General features: G+C 39.1%; 1 protein-coding gene across 6 annotated transcripts in view; it reads left to right on the top strand.

The window, feature by feature from the left end:
• Window positions 1-25676, top strand: part of Tfpi (tissue factor pathway inhibitor) — a 49684-nt gene that overhangs the window by 13779 nt on the left and 10229 nt on the right. For all 6 annotated transcript variants that reach the window (XM_032903578.1, XM_032903579.1, XM_032903577.1 and 3 more), the window contains exons 3-7: window positions 10838-10957; window positions 14639-14836; window positions 16051-16089; window positions 24539-24715; window positions 25272-25382. In XM_032903578.1, coding sequence (XP_032759469.1) covers window positions 10840-10957; window positions 14639-14836; window positions 16051-16089; window positions 24539-24715; window positions 25272-25382 — 643 coding nt within the window. In that variant the 5' untranslated portion in view covers window positions 10838-10839. The remainder of the gene's footprint in view (window positions 1-10837; window positions 10958-14638; window positions 14837-16050; window positions 16090-24538; window positions 24716-25271; window positions 25383-25676) is intronic.

The raw sequence follows: 25676 nt of genomic DNA, 5'->3' as shown, positions 1-25676 counted from the left end.
TTCTTCTATTAGTTTGAGTGTGTCTGGTTTGATGTGGAGACAATTATTATTATTATCATAAAAAGAGACTGGCCAGGACCCAACTGGAGAACATTTTCTACATAAGGCTCCAGATATTGTTAGCACAAGGATTATAAAGGCAAAAACGATAAAGTAAAAATTTTGGGGAGCCAAATTAACTCATATCCTGTTTGGGTGCTGGCAAGGCTTGGTTTTGTAACACATGTCCAGCCAGTGCCTCATCCATCCAGGCAAGCAGCAAGCAGGCAGGCAGGCAGGCGGGCAGGCAGGCAGGCAGGCAGGCAGGCAGGCAAGCAGCAAGCAAGCACGCATTTCATTGAAAAGCAGAACTTAACAGTTAGCCTGTATAGCCTTGTAGTTTTGTGACCCATTACCTTGTAGGAATAGCTGAGGCAGTGAAATATTTTGCAACAATCAACAATTTTTTAAAAAAATAGTCCCACTCTACCAGGAATTGCTCTATCTTGGGCCAGCTGGTAGGGTACATTCAAGGTAGGAGCAACTTCCTCATGGCTTATACAAGCTAAAACACTTTTGTTTGTTTTTAACAGGCCAAGCACAGTAAATTTATCCTGTAAACAGTGTCCGCCCTCACACTATCATTAGCCAAACCTATGGAAAGAGTTGGTTACCGCCTTCAGCTACCTGAATAACAATACCTTTCAGGCTGAGGTGGGGGCCTCGTGAGTTCTCTCCTTAACCGTGCTAGGTTGGCTTGATCTTGTACAGGCCTTATGCAGGCAACTACAGTTAACTCTGAGATTTTTGAGTGTAAAAGCCTTGTTAAGTCCAGAAGACTATTTTTCAGGAGCCTTCCCTGAGTGCTGGCTCTTAAGGTCTTTCCACTCCATGAGTTGGGCTGGAGCTTGAGCGCTGGCTGTGAGGTAGATGTCTCATCTAAGCATGAGCACTCCACAATCAATTGCTTTCTGTACTTTACCAGCTGTGACTCTTTCTAAGAACAGCACAGAGAATCTGCTCATGTGTGTGTGTGTGTGTGTGTGTGTGTGTGCACGCGCCCGTGTGTAAAGCTGCACTAATCTACGTTTGTAAGAATAGGTATTTAGAAGGTAGTTTGATGTTTAGCAAATCAATAGCAGTGAGTTCTCCACAGAGCCTATGCCCGACCTCCTCAGCCACATGTTCTGGGAAAGATTTACAGTACGGGCATGAGGCTCGTCCTGTGGAGTGAGCCAGAAAAGTCCAACGAGAAAGCTGCTGGTTACCGCCCTAGGATTCATGACTATTGCACAGATAGACACCTCTTGCCAGGCTAATCACTATCGTGTCTCATAAAGCATCTAGGTAAGACTGTTGGTGACGTTTCGCCCACAGCTGCATGTAAAAAAACTGGAAAGCTAGTTCGGGAGGTAAAGCTTTTGTAGGCAAAAAGAAGTTTGAATCTCCCATACTCGTATAAACACTGGATGGTCATAGAGGCCTGTCTGCAGTTTCATCCTGTGGGAAGCACATCCTGTGGCAAGCTGCTTCGACTAGCTAAGCAGTGAGCTTCTGGGTTCAGTGAGAGACCCTTCCTGGACCCTGAAGGTGGAGAGAGATTGAGGAAACACCCAACATTACCCCCACGCTTCTATACATAAACCTATAACTCCCCCCACAGGACACTCACATACATATGGACATGTATACATGCATGAAAACGACCTAGATATACACATGCAGTTATTTTGTCTTCTGTGTTCAAACAATTCTCAGAAGGCAACATTTGAAGAGAAATTTGACTATGAAGCAGTGTTTCCTGACTGTTCAAAAGATTAAGTCAGGACTAGATTCCAGGAGGCAATGAGACCTAGGCAGGGGGATTGACCAACAGTTTCTCTTTATTTTAGTTGGAAACATGTCCTTAGTAAATATATAGTATACAGCAAGAAGAAATAGAAAAGGCCGGGGCAGGGAGGTGGAGAGTGGAGATAGCATGGGCAAACTAGAAAGAACTTATACTCCTTGTACCTGGGTCTTCTAATCCTAGTAAGCATATGATGAACTATGGTCAGCCATGCCCAGGTTTCATAATGCCAGAGTAAGTTTGAGAAAACAGAATATGGTATTGCTGGCTCCAGGCAACTGATATGGATCAGTGGCTCTCACTTCTGACACAAATTCTCACCATAGACTGACCTGTGTTCTCCTGAGAGCTGTGTGTTGGAGCCCCGCCTCAAGTGTGACAATATTTGAGGACACATGTTTTAAGAGTTAATTGAAATGAAATAGAAGGCTATGCTTCTCATCCCATGGGGTTGTTTTCTCTGTGCGCACACAAAGATCCCAAATGGGGACTTGGGAAAAGGGAGTGGCTGTTTGCCAGCCAGAGAGGACCCTCTCCAGGAAGCGAATGGATCAGTATTAATACAGGATCCAGCAGCCTACAGTGTTACATTTCTCTGCGGTTTAAGCTACCCACTGTGTGGTATTTTGATTTGACGGCCGTAGAGTACTAGACCAGCTCCTGCGGCTTTAGCCATAAAATCCCTTCGTCTTTACCTATGAAGATGAATTTTAAGCTTTGCTATGTGCTTTAGAATAATATCAGGAAAGCTTCCCCGAACTGGCCTGATTCCCACTGGCCACGGACTAAATCATCAACGTTGTGTATCTGAAGTACTGAAGGTGCCATGCTCTGTTTTACCTTACACCCACCAATATAAATTTATCCATAATAAAAAAACTCCTGTAACTTGGTTTGAAATACAATTCCATTGGAAGATTATGACTGCCCTTCTATAGATCTTTTCTCCTCTTTCTAGATTTTTATTTTGGCACTTTCACTAAAACAAATCCATTAATTTGCAAACATACATATAAGGGTATTTTCTAATTTCACCAGTGTTGTATGTTTGACTATCTGACTGTATAGTAAAAGGTGAAAGATCTACACTAGCTGAAGAGAAGCCAGAGTATATTTTACTGTATAAAGTACTGGTTTTAGACAGTTCTGTTATAGTCGGGGGATTTTTTGTTTTTGACAATTCATTTCATTATTTTGAACGAATATTTGTTTCCTGTATAAAACAGTGATAAGATGATTTTCTCCCCTTAACACATGCAAGATACACATGAGAAAACCAAGGTGATGCCAATGTCTCGGAACTTGTTATTTGTGTCACTTTTGTTTTAATTGACAAGCTGTGTCTTTAGCACCTCATGATTAAGAAGTGAGTCCCCAGGAGAACATCTAAACAAGCTTTTCATACAACACAAGGTTAAAGCCAGACAAGGCAAACGCTGATAAAAGGTAGGGGCATAAAACAGGTTCAAACCCAATAGGATTTTCTCTTTCCAGCTCTTCTCTTAAGCTGATTCCTTAATGTGTAAATTTATGGTTTTTCTTCCCACCAAAGTTTAGAGAAAAAAGAAAATATGATACTTGGCACATTTTTTAGTCTCTTAAAGACATTTTTTTTCTGGATCAGGCTTAGTCTTGTCTGTTTAATCAGGTTTATCACTGGGCAAACTTCTACACCATTTCCATGAAAGTAGGCGAGGAATTCACAGATTTTCTTTGAGTTGGGCTGAAACTTGATTTTCTGTATATATGTGGATAGAGTGATGGGAAATATTTTTTATTAATAAATGTAGTCATTACTAAAGCATAGAGTTTAAATTAGAAGAATAAAACATTTCCTCAGTTTAAAAAATATAACAATCATATTATTTAATACATTTTACTTACAGGATTAACATATCAGAGAAACTAGATTTATCCTGTTGTAACAGATACTGCCTAAGCTTCTTTTGCAACAGGCAGTTTAAGATAATACTTCAAGAGAAATAAATAGAGACATAAATAATACATTAGTTTTATATTTTCCTGTGTTAAAATTTGGTATCTGTTCCGTACATCTTAGTTCTTCTAAGAGTGCCCCAGGCAAATGCAGCTCAGAATCCCTTCCTCGTCTTCCTAGTCATCTAGGCATCTGACAGCGGAATGTAAATAATGCAGAGCAAACGTCAGCTCAGCAGGCCTGCTTGGTTAGCTGCACAGCACTATGGTCAAGATACAGCAACCTATCAGGTTGGAAACCTCTCTGAAAACATTACAAAAATGTACAGTGTTTTATCTAATATCATTTTTAAAGTTAATGTTTATAGCTCATAGCCAGAGTTCCATTTGGCTTAATTTAAATTTTTTGTCCTAAAGAAGCCTGATGCTCACATCTTGCTTTAAGAAATGACCATGTGCACTAGGAATGTGGCTCTCAGGGAAGTTAGAAGGAGATAAACGAGGCCCTGTGTGGACTCATCACTCTGTAGTATGTGGTAAACGTGCAGCCTCTCAGTCATGCTCTCCCCTGGAGAATTACCCAAACGTTTGCATTCCTACAGTATATTTTTTCAGAAAATACTCTTTTCCTGAGAATACAAACCTGGTTCACAGACCTCTTCCTGAGTCAAGTCATTCCTACACTAGGGAGTGTGGTTTGACGATCTCAGAAAAAAAATATTGCCGACAATTCATTTACCTCACCTAGTCATTACACATGTTCTAGAATTTTCAGTTGAGAATACTGCTTAACTTCAAATAACTTCAAAATGTATAAAAGATTTGTCAAGGCAGCCTGTCTGCAACAGCAGCAGCAACAACAACAACAAAAAAACCATACAACACCCCTCCCCGCCCAAAATCATAGAGAAAAGAAACCGAGACAATTATGACCATAGCTATATAACCTGTCTCCCTTCACGCACTGTAGTTTTGTGCTCATTTCTTTTCTTCATTTTCCTTGGCATTAGTGCGCTGCTAACTCGCCAAAACTGAGGAGCAGCCAATGAAAAGGCACACGGTTTAAGAAAGCAAAGTACCATGGTCTAGTGGGTATGAGCCCCGGGCTCAGCCAGATTGCGTGGACAGAGTAACAGACACAGAGGAAGCAGCATTTCCCCTGCTGTTGAGAAAATTGTGTGAACCCATTAGACGTTTCTCCAAAATGTTTCCTTTTTCCTAATAGTAAAGGATTTCTGCCCCCTTAACACGTGCAAGATACACATGAGAAAACCAAGTAAGGTTGTCTCTCATGCCTTCCATTGGTAGACCATAAGTGAAAAAACTAGCCAAAGTAAAATTTCTCTTCTGGATATAGGAAAGGCCTCACTGACATATGTTCATCACGAAACTTTCTCGTTTGTTTTTGAGATAGGGTCTCACTATGCAAGTCTGGCTGCCCAGGAGATCACTATGTAGAGCAGGCTGTCCATAGAGATCTGCCTGCCTCTGCGGCTGGGATTAAAGGCATTTGCCACCATGTCTGTTCAGCCCGTAGGTGGTTTTTTTTTTTTTAAAGATCAACAACAAGTGTAAAGTAAATCTGTATTAGGAAGTTCAAATTTATTAGCAGCAGCTTGCGATACATGTGCTATCCCCACCCCTACCCCCAAGACAGGATTTTTCTGTGTGTTATTGATTGTCCTGGAACTCGATCTGTACACTAGACTGGCCTTGAACTCACAGAGATGTGCCTGTCTCTGCCTTCTGAGTGCTGGGATTAAACATGTGCACCGACACACTGGCTCATGTGTAAAAGTAATATATGAATTTTCTAGATAACTTACAGATGACAATGGGTACACTATTTAACTGAGGAGATGTTGGACTAGACCAGTGAGTGTCTACTAGTTGTATGGCGCCTTTTCACGAGGACTGTACTAGAGAGAGTATTCCTCAGATCCCCCTCCCACTTCCATGGGGATCCCTTAGTCTTGGGAGGGCCTCAGTATAGATATCTCACTTAGAGCTAAGCACTCTACGGTCTTGTTCTTTGTATCAATTATGGACGCATCTCCTGGTCATCACCTACTGCAAAAAGAAGCTTCACTGACAGGACTAAGAGATGCTAAGATCTCTGGGTACAGCGATAAGCCGTTAGGAATCGGTTTAATATTTTGTCTGTTTAGCAGAATAGCAGCAATTAAGTTCACCTCCGAGCCTTATGACCTTGCTAGGAAGGCCCAGCTAACTGTATCAGGCAAAGTTATGTTTCACGCAAGCCAGCCAAAAGCTCAGCACGGATGGGGGAAGGGTTCGTGAGGACTTCACTGGCTAGTCACAAGTCCCATGTCAGATTTTTTCATTAACTGTCTTGTAGGATACGTTTCTAATATTAACCGAAAGCAATTTTTTTCTCATTTGTTATTTTGCTTTTGATTTCATGTCTTGAGAGATTTTGCTCAACACATGAGCATAAAGATTTAGTCATATTGTAAAATATTACATGTTTTAGTTCTCTTATTTAGGCCACTGACCTATTTTTAGTGAAGTTTTGTGTATTATACCAGGTCAGAGTCTAGTCTGTTTCTTTTGGGGGAGGGGCAGTTTCAAGACAGTTTTTCTCTGTGTATTCCTGGTTGACCTAGAATCCACTTTTTAGACCAGAGATCCCCCTGCCTCTGACTTTCGAGTTGTGGGACTCAGGGCGTGCATCCCCATGCCCAGCTCTCTCACTGTTTTGAACATGGGTAGCCAAATGTGCCAGGATCTTTTTGGTGAAAAGATAAACATTTCCCTACTGAGTAGTCTTGAACTATTTGACATTGTCATTTGATTGTAGACATAGATTAATTATTCTCAGTTCTCCACGAATCCATACAGCGCCAAAATACATCAATTACTGTAGCTTTGAGTTGTTTTCGGATTTTGCCTACGATTAGCTCACATTGAGTAGACCAATGAGTGGAATTTTCTTTGTCATTTTCATACATACATATGTCAGCATTTATTCAGACCCACCCTCCTCACAACGTTCTATCCTCTCCTTACTCTTTCCTCCCCTTTCCTTGTTTGTTAATCCTGCTCCCAGACCACCCTTGCTGTTTTCTATGCATTCGTTTGGCTTAGTTTACTTAACACAATGGTTTTCTCGTGTATCCATTTTCTGGGGACTGACTTGATTTCATTCTTTGTTGATGAATAAAACTCCATTATGCATACGTGGCATATTTTCTTCTTTGTTTTTCTCTCTCTCTTTTTTAAAATTTTATGTGCATTGGTGTTTGCTTGCACATTGATGTGTGTCTGTGTCGGATCCCCTGTAACTGGAGTTACAGACAGTTGTGTGCCACCGAGTGGGTGCTGGGAATCAATCCTGGGTCTAGAAGAGCACACAGTGTTCTTATCCATTGAGCCATCTTTCCTGCCTCGTGACATAGTTTCTTTGTCTGTTCATATGACAAAGGCACCCACATATATCAGGAAGTATGAGTCTTTCAAGCTTGCTTTTCTGTATGATTGCTTTAACTGTGGTAAATAGCTAGAGTCTCCATGTGAATTTTAAGATTTCCTTGTTAATGTTGACAAAAATAATGTACCCGGGGATTGTATAGAGGTTACATGAAATATGTAGATAATTGAGGAACATTGCCATCTTAATAGTAAAATTTTTGTTTTGGGGACAGATGGATATATTTTTAACCAATTTAGGTCTTGAATTCGTCTCTATTTTTACTAGGTTAAATACACATCTCTGAATACTAGCTCAGACACTGGCAGGTCTCACGTTTTCTCTCACTCTGCTGTCTGGTAAAATGGATTTAGACGGGAGGGTGTTGATAATACAGAGGAATATGAATCAAAAGAATGTCACTCCCCCTACATTCTTGGCGAGCCTTATTATGTGTGACAGTTAGGGATGTTGGTTTTGTGAGGATTTCTGAGTACTTATCATATAATATTCTGAGAGAAGGTTTCTTCAATGAAGCGGCACATTTAAAGCTATACACAATACATATCATTCCTATTTACATGTGCCGAGTATTACGGTGTATACATGTGTAACAGCGTACACAAGTTGTAGATGCACTGATGTGTTCCAATGGTAAGTTATTTCTGGAGAGGGAAAGTCAAGGGAGAGAAGAAGGAAGAGGCTGGGGCTCTATGTGCTTTCTTTTTCTATGAAAGTGTTTGCAGGTATTTCTGTCATAATTTTAATTATGTGTGATTATAAGCATAGCCAGAGCTTCAGTGAGGCATTTTTTGTCAACATCTGTCATAATAAGACTGATAACATCCTGAACGTGAATTCAAGGGTGATGTTGAGGTCACAGTCGTGGGATGGGTATATTTAATGTTCTTTCGAGGTCTTAAAGATGAGAGCAACAACTCTGGTCATGGAGAGGTGTCGTGTCTTCAGGGGCTTGTACAGATCTGTCTGATGGCTCATACTCAGATGGTGTCATTCATCCCAGTCACAGTCTCACGACTGAAGCACCGGAGGATTATTATCTCCGAGTCCTCTGGCCATCCATGTGATCACAAGAATTTATCCTCTTGGTGACAGATATCCAAACTGTTAACATTGTCTTTTTAGAGACTGTAGCAACAAGTTAGTTGTATTGTTTGGAGAAAAGCAGCACATCACGGGGATTTGGTGGAACAAAACGATTCACTTCACCTCAAGAAAGAAACCAAGGGCATATCTGTAAACTATGCATCTGATAATGGGTCAATTTACAAAGTAATCCTATCCTTCTGGGGACTCTTTGCCAACAAACACAGACATTTATTTGAAGCCCGTCCATGTTTGTTTGGGGCCACTGAGATGACCTAGCTGTAAGGAGCCATTGATGCCCTCTCAGCACCCACATCAGGCTACTGACAACCCCCTGTGACTCCAGCTCCATGAGCTCCCCCAATTCTTTCCTGCCACTCTGACCCCACCCTGCTACTACAGACACAAATACCTATGTTCTCATAAAAAAGATCCATCACGACTTGGATGTTGCCTTTGCTTATGCCAGATCCCTCCCAGTTTTAGCATCATTTCAGTCAGGTCTGGAGTTCATGAAGTCCGTTCTGGTCTCCAGTATGCTCCATTTTAAAGGAACTCTAATGAAAGGTTCCACTTTTTACAAACTGAAATCGCCAGCGTTATTTACTAGCTCTTTGGACCTGATGTATAAAGAAAGTAGCCAAACTACTGTGATGGCCCAGAATCCAGGAATGGTGAGGATCCTATTCTGTGCTATGTGGAGGGAAAAAAAGGGAGAGGCTTTACCGAGACAGAGAATCAAGCAATTAGAGACCTGATGGTGTTCAGTCCCTGGGTTCTAGTTGTTTCTGAGATTAATATAAATCAGCCCTTCTAGGCCTAGGTAGTTCCATATTTTCTGGAATGTGGTTAGTGACGTTTTGATCTAATTCATCTAAGCTGGTTTTGACTACTTGGAACCAGCAAAGACTAAATGACTAAATAAGCAAGGTTTTAAGCTGCAGCTTTTAAATAGGATAACTTGATAGATTAAGAGTCTCTATCCTTGAGTTTTTAACAGGCACCCTGCCTAAGCCGTCATTCTGAACCAGACAGACAAAAATCCTACTTCACAGTACATTAAAAATACAGCTGCAGTGGACTTCCTGTGGAATCGAGTGGAATCAGAGAGTCTCTGAAAGTATTTGAAAAAAATAAATGACAACCCAGACGTTTAGTAGACATAATCCTTATAACCACATGGGTGTATCGGAATCTCATAATGGCATGGGCTATGTTGTATGAACTATGAATTTGTAACATTGCTGGTGACTAAAATTCAGCTATGTTCTAGCGTTTTCAGTGGGCCGAGAGAAATCGACTGTATAGTTTATCAGTGATTTTAGTGATGCTGAATGTAAAATGGCGCTTATTACTTTACAAGCAATGTATTTGAATCCACCCGTGCCTTTTTATTTATTTATTTTCTCTGTCAGTATTCTGATTTGACAGGTTCTTGACTCCAGATTTATGACAGAAATTTCTATACTTTAAAAGTTATGCAGTCTTAGTTACTGTTATAGAAGTAAAAATCCAAGAAATTACATGTATAATATAACCGTGGGCACTTGAAGGGGTAGCTGTAGACCTTGCAATGTCCCCGGGTCATCATTTCATCTTTGAGTACAAAGGGGAAGTCGCTTTTTCTGTCTTTTGTTTAAAGCTACATGGTTTTCAACTTCTTTTCCTTTTCAGATCTAATCTTTACATCATTCTGAATCAGGAAATGTCACGCTTCCTTTGGGAATCCATTTCCCTCGGGGGTCGGGGTCGGGGGTGCAAAAGGGCTGGCTCATCACTTCTCTGTCTTTAAGACAGACAACTCCAGAAACTGGGGAAAGGTGACTGGAGGATCTGCAGAGAGCGAGTGGCTGGGGTGAAAGGTGCGTCCATTGTGTGCAGCTACCACATGCTTATCTCGCAGAAAACCTGCTTAGGAAATGAGTTCTAAAACAAATGCCCCAAGAGACTAGGAGGGGATTTGTGCAAACGCTTGCTTCTGAAGGAGGGACCAAAGCAAGAGGAAGGAGTAAGACAAAGTTGAAAGTTGCCTTAAAAATGCTAACAACATCAACAACAACAAAAAGTTGGAAAATAGAATAAGAGTTAGTTCTGACTAAGAAAGCAGAGGTGCCAAGTGTCAGGGAAAGTGCAGTTTTTTTATTAGTTCATTTGAGGTTGCATTTAAAGCATCAAACCATCATTCTGTCATATCCTCCCCACTGGTATGTAAATTTATATCCCACATATGAGAGACAGCATTAATTCATATTAACCCGAATTTACACATGTCTCCAACATTTCCCGTGGACCTTGTGTTTTCAAGGCTAAAAGATGGCCTCCTGTTGCATACTCTTAAATGTTCAGATGTATTTGTAACTGTAAATGCATCATGTACATATTTTTAAAGGTGAGCTTTACAATGCATTGACAGCAGCACGCAAGAATGTATTAAACGTGACGTATTAAACTCGCTCGGAAGTCTATGAGATTGCCGTTGGCCTACAGAGACAGCCACGCCGATTACGTACTAAGCACACTTGTGTTCTGTATTTCAGAAATGACTAACAAACTGAAGAAAGACCACGCCTTCTGGGCGGCTGTGTGTCTGCTGCTTAGCGTTGTTCCTGAGCTTCTTAATGCTCTGCCCGAGGAAGACGATGATACAATAAACACAGGTAAATACTGCAAAGATTGATTTTTTTTTTAGCTTGTTAAAACTCTCAATTTAGTATAAAATTCATTGAGCTAGAATGTTTATTTTTTAAATTTTCGTTTTATTATTTTATGTGTACCTGTGTTCTGCCTTCCTTTGTGACTATGTGCCATGTGTGTGTAGTGTCCCCAGAAGAAACACTGAGTCTCTTGAAACTGGAGTTAAAGCCTGTTACGACCCAGTCCTTGATAGATAAATGACACAATTTTAATACTCAAAATTATAATTCTGTGTGTTGGGAATTGAACCCGGGTCCTGTGGAAGAGCAGCAAGTGCTCTTAGCTGCATTAGATTTTAAAAAACAAACAAAAAAAAAAAAAAAAAAAAAAAACCAAAAAAACCCCCAAAGTGGTATTTTGTCTTAAGACAATTCTTGTATTGAGTATGTTAGTTTTAGATTATCCAAAAGTAAGAAAAGGAAAAGGACTATATACGTGAGCGTCAACCACCCTCTACTTCTTACCAGCAGTTTCAAAATAGCAATGTCTGAGATGGGTCTAATGTAGGGATATGGTTGAGTAAGACCTCAAAGGGACTGGGGTGGACCCGAGTCCCAGTTTCACACATGTATTCATTCTCATCTCTAGTGAGTTTGTCCCATGTATTCCCCGGTAACAAAGGTTGGGTAAATCCCTCCTGTGAGCCTGATACTATATAGTTGGTGGGAGAGAGGGATACTGGTGGCTGAGAAGAGAGTCTTAAACCCTCACAGCTTCATGGAGGGTTCTCAACTGCACCGTCCAGGTTGACCTTACACGCACCACACCAGCTTTTGCTTCCATCTCAGAGGGCTAGGATCGGAGGCTGGAGTCCTGCAGCCAGCTACAGCTTGATTTAATATTATAGATTTGTAGCTCTTTTGATCAATTAATTGCACAGTCTTATCTAGGTTTGTTTTATTTTCGTTTCATTTTTAATTAATTTTACAATACCTGGAGGCACACAGCATGTGGACTCTTAGACAATAAGTTACCTGTAGGCCCTAGATTCATATACAATCTCCAGGCGAGTGGTATTCTAAGCCAGGCATCCCATGAGCTTGAGCATTCCATATTTTACTGAGATTTTTATTTGACATCCCAAGACACAGGGAAGGAAACCAGATTGTTACCCTTAGACTAGGAGATACAAAATATAAACACTCAATTACAAATATTTAAATATAAATTATAATTCTGTTTTCTGGTTACAGCAGATCAGATTCTTGTTATATTATTCTGCAAATTTTCTAGTTTCATGGGTACAAAGGGATATTTCTTATTTTTTAAAACATTATCCTCAACTCTTCCAAGTGTAAGAAAAAATTATCCTTACTCCTTCCATGAGCTATTCTGCTGTTCGCTCTTTAATAAACTCTTCAATAAATGATTATTATTGTAATCATTATAGTGATCGAAAGCTTCATGAAAAGGGTCTGTGTATTGTTGTCTCTACAATAACAACCCAGTACTTGATAGATATGTATTCAGGACACAATTTTAATAATCAAAAAGGTTATCGCAATAAATGAAAACCAAGACATGCATACACCTTTCCTAGAGCGGATGGCTGGGTCTGCCAGACTTAACGTGAGCTCTCCTCATCGTCAGGGACCTCCTGCTCAGGTGTGAGTAGTAACAAGCTCAGTGCATAGAAAATGCTGATATGAAATTATGGTAACTTCATTAATATGGGAGTCCTAAAGAAGAATAAGCTAATAACAAAACGAAAGTTGATACTGTTTTTGTCTCTAAGCAGTCGCTATGAATTTAGCACCAGATTTTCATCGAAAATGATTTCCAACTTTATAAAGCAAGTAGAATGCTACTGAGTAGAAATTACATTATTAAGTTGAATTATTTAATCCAAATACCATCTTGGGAATCTCAGTCATACAAGTTTGTGACAGTCTTTTCTCTTATGTGAATCATACCTGGTATAATAGCATATGAGGGTCAGTTCTGTCATTTGCTGGTGTCTAAGTCTGAGCAACTTGATAAAACCTGCATCATAAGGATCATCTACAAAAGTGGATGATCTGCTGGTTTTGATTTTTTTTTTTTTGTTTTTTTTTTTTTTTGAAACAGCATTCCTCTGTGTAGCCATAGCTGTCCTGGAACTCACTCTGTAGACCAGGCTGACCCCCAACCCTGAGATCTGCCTGCCTCCGCCTCCTGAGTGCTGGGATTAAAGGCGTCTAGCATCACCACTGGGAGATCTTAGATGCTTTTATAACAAAGTTCCACGAGATAGTAATTACTCAGAAGGAAATCTGCCTGTTATTACTGTAACTACATCAACAACGTGGAAGAAACAATCAACTCTCTTTGTGGGACACTGCCCCCCTCTTGTGGCAAAACTATGAACTAGCAGGTTGACCTCTGTGTCTTCCTGTGCACAAGTGTACACACACACACACACACAGACACACACACACACACGCACACACGAGATTTCAGTAAGCCAGATCTTACATAAGTTATCCAGAGAGCAGAAAAACAAAGTCTGTATTCAGCTCTCCTTCCGGCACCCTGTCTAGTTCCCAGCCCAGAGAGTGGGAGCCAGGTATGGCCAATGGAGCTAATCATCATTCAGTCCCAGTCAGGGAACCTGCCATTGTTTCCCCACCCAGGCCTGCTTAGAAATCGCTCAGGTGACTCGATGTCTGACACTGGCCACCACAGATGCCTAACTGTGATTTTACTAGTCCTGTAAATGACTGGTGCTGAGGAGGCAGTCATGAGCTCGTCTTGCAAGACCAGGATCTGAGTTTTATTCCAGAACATAGGTAAAAATACGCTGGACCTTGATGGTGCATGTTTGCAAGTCCAGGAGTGGGAAGCCAGAGAAAGGCAGATCCTGGGGCCCCGAGTCCCCGGAGTAAGCCAGGCAGCCTAGCCTACCTTTCGAGTTCCAGGGTAGTGAGGGACAGTAATTGAAGAGAGACGGCAGGGGTATGTGTACCCTCCACTCATGCATAGCTACAGGTATGCTCGCAAACAAGGGAAGGAGTAAAAAGGGAAGAAGAAATAAATGGGAACATTCCAATTTCCTTGTTAGAATCTTAACTTTATTAAAATGTGGCTAGAAGATACTAATTTAATATTTAAATATAATAATAAACTGCTAATGGAAGAAGATAGCTGAAAGTAGCCTAGATCAAATGTATATAAATATTTTTCAAAAATTCACATTTTAAAATTGTAGGGAATTTTAAAAAACGTATTTACTACTAGATTATTATCTATCTACAATTTATACTTTGTTTTAAAATAAATTTTATATGAAAACATTGAAGTGCTATCCATCCGTATTCTAGTATTTAAAATAATTTTATGGTGAATGAAGCTGTTTTACAGTTGTGCGGGTAGCTTGCAACTTAACTGAGCACTGCTGCCCTCTAGAGGACAAATTAGTTTATGCCATTTAAAGCTTCGGGCCCTTTCTTTACAGATCATATCTAAGTTATCAAATAGGTGGAACATATATACTCGCTCAGTCAGGTCATTACTTGCATTGAGCCCACAATAACCTGACTTTTCAGTTTTAATTTTCTTATTTGAAAATTGGTGGTGAGAATTGTATATTTGACAAGACAACAGCAAGGACATTATCATACTGCCGGGAGAGAGTTACACGCGATGTTTTAATGTTTACCTTGTAGATTCCGAGCTGCGGCCAATGAAACCGTTGCATACATTCTGTGCAATGAAGGCGGAAGACGGACCCTGCAAAGCAATGATACGGAGTTATTATTTCAATATGAACAGTCATCAGTGTGAAGAATTTATATACGGGGGATGCAGAGGAAACAAGAACCGATTTGATACTCTGGAAGAGTGTAGGAGAACATGCATACCAGGTAGGTTTCCCACAAGCCCGAGACCTCAGAGCTGGTATGGTAGGAGGTCTCAGTGCAGAGTCAGTAGCTTTAGAAGAGCAGTGTGATTTCCCAAGAAAGCCTGTTGTTTACCTTTCTAGGTTTCTAGCCCACTGTTGTTTCTTGATTTCTTCCTATCAGTTATCCTGAGATTAAGAAGCTTCATTTATTACCTTCTCTACAGTGAGAAGGAAAGAAGCCCATAAGCCCATGGAAGAGCTTCATAGGAGACGAAATGGACGCAGCTTACCTACCTGGGAGCTGGGTTGGCAGGAAAACCGTTGTTTCATATAGGCTTGGCTGCATCTTTAGAAACAGCATACTCTACCAGCACTTTTCTCTGAAGATAATGAATCAGAGAACTGACCGCTAAGCTCCAAAGATAAACGTATTAACATATATACATTCCTATTATTTGAGTAAGCTTAGTGCTTCTAAGACTGACCTAGAAATGAGTCATTTATATTGGAATTTTGTAATACTACAAAGAAACATCAATATTTTATCCCTTCCATGTAATCTTTACCTGGGCTAGCTTTGGTGTTGAATTTATCTCTATAAAGCATTTAATGTGTTATTAAATTTTATTGGTGTTTTTACTGTCAGTCACATTGTAATTTTATAATATTTTAACAATGGTTTTAAGTCTTAACGTTTGTAATTTTACCTGATGTTAATGCATAGTGAGGGGTCTATGGGCAATGCAACATTATGGGTTCCAAGAACTGCATGGAAAAGTTTTAAAAGGTTTCAACAAAAAATTGATATATATATATATGTATATATATATGTAGATATATCTAGCCTCACTTAAACACTACTCCGCACACAGTGTACTGAAATATGACATAACATCCTACTATTATGTATAATTCTACATTTTCATATATCAGCTATAAACATATATAAGTTTAAAACAAGGACATGGGACTTGGAGGTTCAGTTCAGTGGTAGACATTTTGCATAGCATTATAAGGCCCTGCATTTGATATACACTAACACCACAAATAATAACAAAAATAAAATAAAGAAACAAAAATGACTCCCTATAATAATCTCTCCCTATAAAACTTGATTCATTAAGACATTCTGTATGAGGATAGTGTTAATGGGATTATGTAATTGTGCTAGTTGAGTGTCAAGTTCATATCCGATTGTCAATGATGGCCATGACTTTCACATCCTTCCTTTTGCAGGTTATAAAAAGACAACTATAAAGACAACATCTGGAGCAGGTAAACGTTCACTTATATAAGTTAGTAGCATTTATCTAAGATGGTTCTTGTATACCTGTTGGGGGTTGACTTTAAATTCTACATGACATCAGACATAATGTTTTCTTAACTGGATACAGTGAAAACTTAAACCACAGAGAAGGCTCCATGGGCCGTGACCTTTGCCTCACAGTCTCTGGAGCACTGGTTCTCAATCTGTGGATCATGACCCTTCAGAGGGGTCAAAGCCCCTTTCACAGCTGTCACATACCAGATATCATACATATCAGATACTTACATGACAATTCATAACAGTGGCAAAGCATAACAGTTACGACGAAGCGATGAAATGATTTTATGGTTGGAGTTCTCCACAGTATGAGGAACTGTCATCAGGGTCAGCATCAGGAAGATGAGAACCACTGCCCTGGAACCACCCAGGCTAGTTTAGTAACATGCAGATAATGATTTAGCCCCTCATTTCCTCATTTATTGAGCGATTGCTCATCTCGGCCCTGTGTGACTTTAGTAAATGTCATTGAAAAGATGCATGCCTTGAGTTGTTAACAGCTCTGTATGCAGAAGCGAGCATAGATAAGTTAATATTTGCGTCCGCCATTGTTTAGTTTGCACACATTCTTTTGAATGAGGAATTTTTTTATTAGATCTAACTCTTTCAAAGGACTTATTATAATAATAACACTATCAATGTGTTAAGAAATCCAAGCTCCTTTTTCTCTTTCTGCCTGTTCTCAGTTTTGTGTTTATGGTCGAGCCTCGCAGTACTGGCCTCTTTGGCATAGTCCAATCACCATGTTCAACTTGCTTTGAATAGAGGTCTACAAATAGATTTAATCCAGTCACCATTTATGATATTTGAACTGGATAGAAAAATATCCCAAAGATCGGGCTGTTTAATTAAAAAACCTGAAAAACCCTGAAAAGATTAAGTCATTTAAAGGAGGTGAAGATGCAGAATCTAAGGTACACTTACATTTTACACGTTTTAACCCACCCCTCTGGAAGCAGTTGAAAATACCTTTCACTAATCGGAAATCTTCAGACATGACTTGCCAGAATTCAACTTTAAAACGCCTAAAATAGCCAGGTGGTGGTGGCATACGCCTTTAATCCCAGCACTCGGGAGACAGAGGTGGATCTCTGAGTTCGAGGCCAGCTTGTGGTTTTTTTAAACAAAATCTCAATCGATTTTACCTATGAAGGATTGGGAGCCAGATGCTGGGGTGAAAGCCTGCTTGAGCAGAGAGGCAGAGAAAGCACCCAGCTGAGCTTCCTCCTCAGCCGGATGTTCCAGAAGGAATACCTTTTTCTCTCATGAAAAAAATCTCCCTCAAACGGAATGTCCCTCTGTTCTGCATACTTCCGGTGCGACACTCTATCCATCCTCCCGACTCCCATTTACTCTCTATGGTTTTTTTTTCAATCCTATGTTCACTTCCTGTCAACTGGTTGCTTGCTCCGCCATTTAATGTATGGTTGACGTCATTTACTCTTGTTTACAATATTTAAGCATGGCAGGAAGGGAGTGCCCACCCAGGCTGTTCCCACCCCTGGCTGCTCCGGCAAGATGGTGGCATGGGTGCCCGCAATAGTCCAGGACTCCTAGCGGGGATTTCAGGCTGGTCAGCTAGAGGTGGGCCAAACCACTTGGCCAGTTTACTCTTTTTCTTGGGTCCTTTTCTGTTGATGATCTCTCCTTTTTCTTGAGCTATTTCACTTGTTCAGTGGTCTCCAGCTTCCTTAGTTGGATGCTTTTATTCTTCTGGAAAGATAAAAACAAAACCCTACCCCAACCCTAACTCTGGGGGTTTCTTTTTCTGGCCGGTTATATCCTTCCCAGGGCAAAGTGTTTTTGGCAACAGAGAAAGTATTATCTTTCAATTGAAATAAAAAAAAATTCTTTTGAAAATTTGAAACTAAATATACCTTAGTATGTGTGGATAAAAATGCCTATATTCCCTTTTCTCTTAATATATAAATTCAAGGTTTAAGTGCATTTATTTTTTTTTAAAGATTTTATTTTATTGTATGAGTACACTGTAGCTGCCTTCAGACACACCAGAAGAGGGCATCAGATGGTTGCCCTCATTACAGATGGTTGTGAGCCACCATGTGGTTGCTGGGATTTGAACTCAGGACCTCAGGAAGAGCTGTGCTCTTAACCACTGAGCCATCTCTCTAGCCCCCTGCATTTATTTTTATATCACAAAGGACATTCACTTTGAATTTCAGCCTGCCTTTTGCAAGCAGCTTTTACATTTAAATCACTATAATTCTTAAGTGACCGCCTTTGCCTCTCAAGTTTTGGGATTAAAGGTGTGTACCTTCCAAATTCTGGGATTAAAGCAGTGAACCACTACCTGACTATGGATTCCTTATAATCGGAATTCTCATAGGGTTGTTCTGGTTTAATTTGGTTCTCCAGTTCTCTTTACTTTTTAGTGTTGGGGTAAACTTTCAAGTTCTTCCAGATGTGTAATCTACCATTCTTTCTGGTTTAGTTTGAATTTGTTCCCTGGCAAATTTTAATATTCTAGTCTTAATTAAACAGGATGCCAGTTTGTCTGCTATTTCATTATTTTCAGAGGTTTTATCTGTCTTGCCTGTTTGTGCTACATAAAGTTTGGTGTCTTTGCTAAGGTTTGCTAGGTTTCGCCATTTCCATTCATGCCTCCCAGGACCAGCCATCTTGGCCATTCATCTGGCTTTCCATTTTGATGACCATGTAGCTGTACCATTGCACACACACCATGAATTGGAGAAGACAGAGAGTTCCCTTTTGCTGTCCTAGTTGTGTGTCTTATAGCCAATACTGCTGCACTGACTTTGTAGTTCTTTCCTCAGTAGTGGCCATTCCATCCCTCGGTCTGTAGGCTGCCACTTTCCATTAGCTTTGGTTCCATCAGTGGTTGATGAACCATCAGTAAACCGTGTGTTAATCATGAAGGAATTCATATAGGTACTAGTTCCACTGTAAACCTTTCCTTCCTGGTTAAGCCTGTGAAGGACTCTGCCTTTGAACAGATCCAATCTATAGGCTGTCCAATCATTGTAAGGGGCACTCTTATGGTCACAGGGTGGTTGGCAGTGACTGAGTATAAGGTTCTCCATGCCTCACAGAAGGTCCAGATTTGTTTCTCAAAGAGAGGATATTTGTTCTCTGAATATGGAAAGGAGCCAACAGGCAAATGTTGGTGGGCTCCCGTTTATGAAGAGTCCCCAGTTGCCAATTTACCCATAAGTATGATAGCCATAAATAGGGTATCACCTGGTTCAGTATTGGTCAGGGTTGTATGCATGGAGATGAGCTTATTGGATATCACAAAAGCTGCTCTTTGTTCCGGTCCCCATTGGAAACTGGATGCCTTTCTAGTAACCCTATGGAGGGTTTTTTTTTTTTTAGTAATAATAGTGATAATAATAATATAGTAATAATGATAATAATAATAATATATTATATGGTATGTGATTTCTTTAGTGTTTAAATATACCAATTAGGAGCTTCATCTGAGTTTTGCCCTTGGATGATGAGATTAAAGGCTTGTTCCACCACCACCTCATTCACTGAAACTTATGGTTTAGAAAACAACTAATTTATAGAGATCCGCTGGGATAAAATATTTTATCTTAGCCTCAAATCACTCCAACCCTTCCTTAGATATTCAAAAGTTGGAACTGTAGTAACCTTTTGCTTCTACTTAAAACATTTTAAATCTCTTAACTGTGTTTTATTAAAAACACAAACAGCAAAAATATCCTTTTAAGAAGAAAACTCAAAAGCTAATGTCCAAGATGGTGTGGGCCATGTGAAAATCTACAGTCTAACATTCTAACATGAAATGAAGATACATGATTTAAGAAAACCTATTTTTCATTTTTTGCCAATAAGGCAAGTGTGCCTTTGGTAAATTACCATAATTTTCTGACGTCAAAGGCTATTGTTCCATCCACATAGGTTTGTCAGCTAACTATTTTAAAGATAGAGAGTACTTGGTACCTTTGACAGACCAACAGCTGTTGGGTCTTGCTTGTGTACAACCTGAACGGTCTGTGACTGTTCTTGATAAACTTTTGAAATTTTTCTCAGAAGCACTCCTTATCTTATGGTTTGTTTCTGAGATTGGAATAATGTAATTTGTCTTCCATTTTTGCAACAAATCATATCCCTATACATTTATGCCTATATTAGCCACATATGGCTTTAATTTTCCCTCTGGACCTACACACTGGATCCATCTTGCACTTTGTTTCACCCAAGATAAAGATCCAATTCCTAGAAGCTGAATATTTACTTCCTGAAGAGGCCAATCTGAATGGCAAGATTTTGGCGAAGTTATTGTCATATCTGCTCCTGTGTCTACTAAATCTTCAATTTTTGTGCCATTTATAGCTTTGGTTTCTGATCATTTATAGCAGTTTGCAAAAATACTTGTTTTCTGGTCTCTCTTGAATTTTTTGTTTTATTCCCTCAGGGGGGGAAAACTAGTTTTAAGCAATTTCCTGATGTGTAGGCGTGCACAGAAATTGACATTATGACTTCTGTGGCATCAACTTTTATTTATTTTTCTGGTTTTTCAAGACAGAGTTTCTTTGTGACAGCCCTGGCTGTCTTGTACTTGCTTTGTAGACCAGGCTGACCTTGAACTCACGGAGATCCGCCTGTTTCTGCCTCCCTCATGCTGGGATTAAAGGTCTGTGCCACCACACCATTGCATCAGCATTCTTTGTCAGTTACAACAGAGTGCCACTTACCACAAATGTGTATACCAGTCCAAAAGAATGAAACTGTAGCAAATATGGAGAGCTAATTTATTTATAATCCTGTTTTATTTTTTAATCCTATCCTAAATAGTGACCTAAGAACTATATAACATCTATGCATTCTCAGCTTTCCTGTAAAATAAATTCTTATAATTTGATGGTGTCTCAGGTAAAAAAGCTTCCACATAGAATTTATTAATGGTGATCATTAGCATAAATTATTATTTTTTGCTTTTAATATGCAATGTACTTCATTAAATTTTATTCATAAATTTTGTACAGTTTAAAGATTATTTAAAATTCCATGAAAAGCTATATACTAAAACGAATTCAAATGACAATGAAATGTATTTTTTCCCTTAAAATATTAAAATTTACAAAACTTTTTCCCTCAAATATCACATATGTGAGATTCCCAAATGTTACATATTATAACAACACTCATGTTAAAGGACAAGAATATGGTAGGAAATGATTACACAACATTAATTATCAAAGAAATAGAAATACCAACTCAAACTCCTGTGCTAATGGATACTAATGGTTGTTACCAGGAGAGAAAAGCATTTATAAATTATAAAATTATAAATTTATAATTAATAAAGTTATAACTATGAATTATAAATTTACATAGCAATCAGGGAAAGCAATATGAAGCTCTTCATCAGAGTTTTAAATTAAAAATAGAACCTCCATTGAGAGTAGCAATCAATGCCATCACTCAGGCATTCAAAAGGAAGGAAAATCAACAGGTTACACATCCCGTCCATCGAAATATTCTACAATAGCAAAGAAATGGGATGAACTGAAGCTTCAGTCCACGGATAAATTAATAAGGAAAACATTCCACACAATGAAAAGCTATTCAGCTGTGGAAAAGAAGGGAATCCTGCTATTTACAACAGCACGGCTGGACTTGCTGAACACCAAACTGAATGTAATACCCAGCACGATCTCAGTCATGAAGTCTTAAAAAGGTGATCTAACAGGATGACTGAGGAGACAGTCAGTGGGTAGGAGGAACATTCAAAGTTCTGTCTGTCATAGAGCATGAGGATCAGAGTCCTATAACATTAACATGTCATGTATTTAACTCTGAAAGCGGAGAGAGTGGACGATACGTGTATTCTCGGCCTAAATGTGTTACAGTGATGCTCTATTAACTATCCAGATTTAACCATTCCATAATGTTTATGCTTGAAGCCATCATTTTGAACACAGTAAGTTCACTTAAATTTGAAAAAGGAAAACCTAAGAATTGTACTGACATTCACTTTAAGAGTCAATGATATACAAAGTTAACTTTCAGTTTGCATTTTGAGAAGCTTATAGAAAATAAATTTTTATTCTTTACTAAAATGGTATTTTAATATAAGCTTTTAGATTGAGGATTTATCTTCAGATCTGCAACTGTTGTGTCTATCACTAACTTTGTTGAGCACATGCTCTTGTTTTATTTCTTTATTTGTTGAGATTATAATATAACCACACCTTTCCCCTTTCCCTCTCCTCCTCCCAAACCCTCCCATATATTCTTACTTGGTCTCCTTCAAATTCATGGCTCTTTTTCCATTAATTGCTGATATACACTTATATCAGTCATGTTGCTGACACGTTATTAGTGTAACTTCTGACTTTTTTAGGAGATATAATCTCATAGCAAACTCTTACAATCTTACAAATATGCGCATACACACAAACATATATATATATCTAAACATATAATATATGCCCTAAATACATAACATATATTTCTAAACATTTAAGTACAATTTGATCAATTTGTATAATGTAACACACACACACACCACACACACAAACACACATATATATATGTTCCTAAACATATAATATATGCTCTAATGTAACACACACATACACACAGACACACATACACAGACACACTACACACACACACCACACAGACACACAGACACACACACACAGACACACATACACAGACACACCACACACACACACACACACATATACACATACACACACACCACATTGAATAACTAATTGGTGTATTCCTCCCTGGAGACTATTTCCTCCCACTCTCAGCTTTCTTCAGTTGCTGTAGTTCTTTGTGTAGTGATGAGGACTCGTGCCCCTCCCTGAGTCCGTGTTTAGCATGTCTGTTGTCATTACTCTTGTTCAGCTCGTGTTCAGGGACTCACGTTGGTGAGACTTGATCAGAGTAGCTTCTGACTCTCCTAAGAGACATTCTTTTTTCATTTATTTATTCCCTTATTCATATTGTATTGCTGCAGCCCCCTCCCTCCTCCCCTCCCAGTCCCACCCTCACAAACCCCCTCTCTCATTATCCCCTCTCCTCTTCTCCTCCCTGGGTATTTGGCAAGGTTTCGGGAAGATAGGGTTTCTCTCTTGTTTAGCTGTTACGTCTAATTATAGAGTTGTTGGTTACCATCAAGATCTGTGTGCCGCTGCTGCTTTCCTAGGGTTACTGTGTCATGATGGTTATTGCTGTTCATAGGTGATATAGCTGGCCAGGACTGTTGGTCACCTCCCTCCTTTGGAAGCTTGAATAACTTCTGGCACTATGAAAACTAGTCCTCAGGGAGGGCGCTTTTGGGTTATTTCCAGCTCAGTGGATTCTGGGCTTTGCATCTGAAGTGCACGGAATACATGCTTTTTTTTTTTTTTTTTTTTTTTTTTTTTTTTTGTGAGCAATGACTTTCTGATATAGAAAACAAGATGCTTTAAGACAGGGTAGGGTATTATAGTTCATTTTACTTACCACAGAGATACATTTACAGGAGAGGATGGAGGAATTGCAACTTTGTTTAAAATACTCAAGTGTGGTAAGACTGTTGATTGAAATACATTGGAACACTAACACAACTTTCCAAATAGTACACATGCAGACAGAGATTATAATGTAGGTCATAACATTGCAAGTTTTGTGACAGCTATGTTTAGCCTGCTTTGGAACATGATCAAAGAAAGTGTTCTAGACTTTGCAAAAGCTGTTCTAATCCCTGAACGTGTATTTCCTTTCTGCCTCTACATTGTTGGTTCAGACCTGTGCTTGGAAGAAGAAGAAAAGAGAGGGTGGGAAGGAGGGAGAGGCCTTACAGCGGAGGATGCCATCCTGGGCTCAGATATTAATTTCAGCATAAGAATTCAGGAACTTCCAAGAATAGCCAGGGCAGCTTCCGTACCTCTAAGATCCTTTCCAAAGTTTAAAGCCTCTACAACATTCTTAATGAAGTAACACAGTATTCCTTCCCTAGTGATTCCCAACACTTTAGTAGACTGTTTCTTAATAAACAGAAATAATTAAAGCAAAACTTACCGTAATCTTTTGTTCTTCTATAGCAAGGTCAGTGCATTATCAAATAATCCAGTATCTTTATTTTATTAGTTCATGAAAATGTTGATAAAATTCCCGGTAATCTAATATAAGAAACTTAGAGCTAAAATACCAGATTGAAAAAAAAAATGTAAGATATACTTTCATCACCAAAATGGCTAGATAGATAATGATTCAGTTTTTAATAAAGTCATTTTATTTCCTTTTACTGAGATATGAAATGTCTTCTGGTTTAGTCTTTAAACTTTTAAAACTGATTTTTCTAAGTAAGTTAATTATGAATTTCATTAAAACAACAAAATGATTTACAAAACGAAAATACTTCTTTCCGACATACTTTGCAATTTCTAGAAAAGCCAGATTTCTGCTTCTTGGAAGAGGATCCTGGAATCTGCCGAGGTTTCATGACCAGGTATTTTTATAACAACCAGTCGAAGCAGTGTGAACAATTCAAGTACGGCGGTTGCCTGGGTAACAGCAACAACTTTGAGACCTTGGAGGAGTGCAGGAACACCTGTGAGGATCCAGGTGAGGCGCCAGGTACCTTCCTCCCTTCTCTTCTCCTTTGCTATTTGCAGGCATTGCTCGGGTTAGGCTGGGCAAACAGAAATTAGGTTTGAAAGAGATTCACTATTGTATTTAAACAAATAAGCAAGCAAGCAAACAAACAGAAGCAAACAGAGTTAACACATCTATATAGTTATTCTAAATTTCACAATGTTTTCAGAAAAAGTACTTAACTTTCCTCAGAGTTCTGCAGAGTATGTTCAACAAAGTGGTAGGAGTGCTGAAATCTCTTATAAAAGATGAGGGTTAATAATTACTCATAAGAATAAGAAAAAGAAGATCGTGTGTATTAACTGTTGCAGGATTTTGGTCACTAGCTACAGAATTACTAGTGGGACTCTTACCTTGCACATGTATTTAAAATCCTTGTTTGCTTGCCTAGAGCAGCAGGGGAACTCAATTGCAAGGACTTTGCTGTTTTTAACACAACAGTTTCATTTGCTTGTCTTTGAAGATATGAAATCCAGTTGTGTTGTCAGACAGTAATTCCTTATGGCTTCCCCCCCCGCCCCCCTAGTGAATGAGGTACAGAACGGTGACTACATAACTGATCAAATTACTATAACTGATCGCACTACTGTAAATAACGTGGTGATTCCTCAGGCTACCAAAGCGCCCAGCCAATGGGGTAAGGATCTTATTTTTATTATTATTATTACTTTACTAATATATTATGATAACAAGAGAAGGTGTGTGTGTGTGTGTGTGTGTGTGTGTGTTAGGATTAATTTTTTTAATTAATGATTTTTATTATTTGGGGACATGTTAAGTTATAGACATTTGATGAATTTAAGGCATTTAATCTCATAAAAGTATCATTTTTTAAAGTGTCTTTTAGAATATGTTTTGCAGTAGGATTTCTGTGTAGGTAGCATGTACAAAATGTGTACTTAAGTGTATTTCTTTGTTTTAATTTAGCCTT

This window comes from Rattus rattus, chromosome 5, assembly GCF_011064425.1.
Source record: "Rattus rattus isolate New Zealand chromosome 5, Rrattus_CSIRO_v1, whole genome shotgun sequence".
Taxonomy (NCBI): domain Eukaryota; kingdom Metazoa; phylum Chordata; class Mammalia; order Rodentia; family Muridae; genus Rattus; species Rattus rattus.
This window is presented reverse-complemented; position numbering and strand designations above follow the sequence as displayed.